The sequence below is a fragment of the Morone saxatilis genome, unplaced genomic scaffold, assembly GCF_004916995.1.
Source record: "Morone saxatilis isolate NCDOM2014 unplaced genomic scaffold, NCSU_SB_2.0 Contig18, whole genome shotgun sequence".
Lineage (NCBI taxonomy): Eukaryota > Metazoa > Chordata > Actinopteri > Moronidae > Morone > Morone saxatilis.
In genome coordinates, this window is record NW_023339740.1 from 2,063,462 (window position 1) to 2,067,146 (window position 3,685).

At 40.3% G+C, this 3,685-nt stretch overlaps 1 protein-coding gene across 1 annotated transcript in view; it reads left to right on the plus strand.

Annotated features, from left to right (window-relative positions):
- LOC118327731 (copine-8-like) overlaps positions 1-3,685 on the plus strand; it is a 45,127-nt gene that overhangs the window by 14,890 nt on the left and 26,552 nt on the right. The window contains exon 2 of the mRNA XM_035661161.1: positions 354-394. Within this exon, the coding sequence (XP_035517054.1) occupies positions 354-394 (41 nt within the window). The remainder of the gene's footprint in view (positions 1-353; positions 395-3,685) is intronic.

Sequence of the window (3,685 nt, forward strand, 5' to 3'; positions counted from 1 at the left end):
CCTCCCAACCTGCCCGCTCGCCTCTCATTGAAAATTATTTACGAGGCACGTCAGTCGCTCCCCGTTTGAAAAGACCTTTAGAATATATGGCCCCAACACGGCAGTTGTCTCACTGTGCTGTATATTGATCAATCCATGGCGCTGGCTGTTGACCGATTTGTAATATGTGCGCCTGTGGATGTCAAAGTGTGACTTTGATGCTGTTGTCATGTTATGTTTAATTAATGGGCCATTCTTAATAACATATTTAGAACTGTGTTCTGAAACTGTACATTAAATATGATTGTATCCAAAATTAAGATCTCAGCCTCACAGACCTTTATTCTCTAACATTCTCTTTCCTTTTGTTGCAGAAACCTATTAGATATGGACACCTTCTCGAAGTCAGATCCAGGTACTGCTGCCATTTTCTCATTCTTTCACTCTTTTAATCAAATTCAACTTTCCTGTTTGTAATTTCAGCTCTGAAGCCTGTTTCACATCCCCATTGCCATTTGCACCGCCCCCGCGCTCAGACTGAATGTGTTCAATTTCATGTGCGATTTTTCGCTGATTTGTGCGCCTTATCATTGCGCAGCAAGCCTCAGTGAGCAGTAACACAGTGAGTGTCTCCCAGAGCATTTACAGACACAATACAGCAGCCCGGTGAATGAAAAGCTCTGTCCCAGGGGTCAACTGGCTGCAATCAAATTTGTTTCCAATTAGGGCAAATAATTACTGGAGATTTATTGACACCTAATGAATGCTAGTCACCGACACCCCCACCCACCCCCCCCACCCCCCAAACCCCCCCCCCCACACACACACACACACCACACCGTAAAGAGATACAGTATCGTTGGCAAGTTTAGGAGGAGTGGTGGACAACAGATTGTTTGTAAGAAGAGAAAGAAAATGACAGAGAACAAGTGATTCAGAGAAAGAAAGTGACAAGGATGACAGAAAAACAGACACATGGCTGTCAAGGAAGACATCTACTTGATTGGCAAGATTGAGACATTTACATCTTCCTGAGCTGCAGTTCTCTGGTTACACAGCATGTTTGTCACTACATCATCCTCGTCATGGCCCTCACCATCATCCTCATCAGCTACAAGTGGCTTTCTCAGTATTGTTTGTGTGCTTATGTTGGCTAAATCTTGGGACAGTACCAATGTTTTTGCATATTGAAAGCCTGAAGTGTGTAAAATGGAAGTTAATGTAATTGTATAATTTACTTTACATTACTGCTGACATCTATCAAAACCTGGTTTGTCCTGGCGATTCTTTAAGTCGGGGTAATGTTTGTTAAAATAATGACATAGTATCACAATACAAGAAAAGTTTCTCCTTTTTTTCCTCATCACATTGGCAGAAATGGGCTTCTATAAATATTAACTGATACTCTCAACATAAACTGTGCTGGGACTAGTGTTGGGCTTATTACTCACAACATTTTATTACTCATATTATTACTTTACTCATTACTCCCTGCTGTAGTAATTAGTTACACTACTAGGTATAGTACTTTTCTGCTTCTCCCCACAAAACTGGTAATTGTTTCCCTTCTTTTGCAAATATTGAATAGCTTAACAAATGTTTTTTAGTTGCAGTCCTGCAGTGGCACGATGAGTGCGAACATAGCACGACCCAGAAATATTAGATCCCATTGCAGTTAGCCATAGTATCTAATACAGGGGGCACTCTGTGGTTACTTTTGGTCAGACTTTGACTAGGGTGGCACAAATAGTGCACTGACTTATGCAGGGGTGGTATGAAGTATGTGTCTCAGCTTTCCAGTGATTCCCATTTTATGCAATTCAAATACTGTTTATGGACCCCAGTATGAAGTAATTTTTAAATACAGTAGGCAAAAATAATACATTTATACCACATGAAACAATTGCATGGTTTTAGCCCCAAAATTAAATTGGATTAGCATAAAAGGGGCCATGTCTGCAAAGGGGAGGCTCATGCGTACCCATAGAACCCATTTTAATTCAGATATCTTGAGATCAGAGGGCATCGCCAAAATTTAGCCTTACTTTGGTACGTTCTTTAGTCCCCTTCCCTTTTCCGCTAGCATGACATAATTGGTATCAATGGATGTGTTAGGTCATCTAGTTTCATATGATACCAGCATCTTAACTCTAGCTTTAAAACATTACAGCAAGACAGTGCGGAGTGGTAGAGGGAAGGATAATGGGCTGGTACCTGGGGTAGCCAATCAGATTTCAGGGATGGCCATTGCCATGCCAGTCCCCCTCTCTCTGGAGACAGTGGTTTGACATGATTTATAGGATCAAAAACTGATTTTGTTTTGTCATGCTTGCCCAGATATGTTATTTTGCTGAGGTCTAAGGTACCAGAATCTGTGGACAGTGGAGTTAGCATGACTCAAAGACAGAATGACCACAGTTATGACAACAAGACACAGGCTGAAAAATAGCAGAATTTTCCTTTAATACATCAATAATTCATACATACTTAGATGGGCTGAACGTACAAAAAACACTGGTTTGTTAATGCTACATAGACACGCAACTACAAACAGTTCTTTAAGGGACTGTTCAAAGTATGTGTGTGTGTGTGTGTGGGTGTGCAATGTACAGTACTATGCCTTTTGGTGCTTATAGTGCCCTCTTGCCTGAGGTTTATGTGTGTGTGTGTGTGTTTGTGTTTGTCATCCATGCATGCCTGTGTGGTTGTTGCTCAGATGTTTGTTGTATTTCACTGAGGCTGTGTTTCTCTGCAGCACGGATGAAGGAGCCTTAGATCTAAGTGTCAAAGCACACACAATACTATCACCAAAAGAGAAGAAATTCTCTTTGAACATTAGCCATACAGTACAGCCTGTCACCACCCATGTGAGCTTGTGCTGCTTTTTGCTCTACACAACAAAATGTTAAGTCAAAACAAATCGGCTGTGAAGCAGGCACTCTCTAACTTTAAATCCCCCTTTAGGTACAGGTGCTCTGTGTACCGTATGCAACTGAGTAACAGTCAGATTTGCAGAGAGAAACTTGTTTGTCAGCTTTATGGCACAAGAGCCTTCTTTATATACAGAAAAGCAATGACACAATTATGCTCTTCACGGCAATGGATGAAGTGATTGAATAATCACTTTAAACACATTTAGTCTAGTGAGGAAGAAAGGAAGTGTGTGGGGGAAATGGAGTGTTAAAGCTGCAGTAGGTAACTTTTCTAAAAATATTTTTGGCCATTTGCTGAAACTTTAACTATATCCTAACAATATGAGACAGATAATCTGTGAAAAGAGCTGAGAAAGATATAAAGACGCTGTATTTGACACCCTAGGAAACGAGACTCAACAATCAGTTATCTTTCTTAACATCTGCAGGCTAACATATTGACAGTGACAATGTGAACATGCTGACATACAGGTATAATGTTCACTATCTTATTTTAGTGTGTTAGCATTGGGAACATTTGCTAATTAGAACAGTTGCTACAGCTGAGGCTGATAGAATTGTAATTAATTTTGGAGGTATTTAGTCATAACGAAAGTATTGGGCAAATTAAAGGGGACATATTATGCAAAACCAACTTTTTAATCATTTGATTATGTACATTTGGGACTCTGGAGGGCCTATCAGCAGGCAAAGTGTGAAAAAAGATGACTCAGTCATGTTTTTGTGGGCTGCCTCAGTCAAAATACAGGAGATAAATCACGCAATTTCAGATT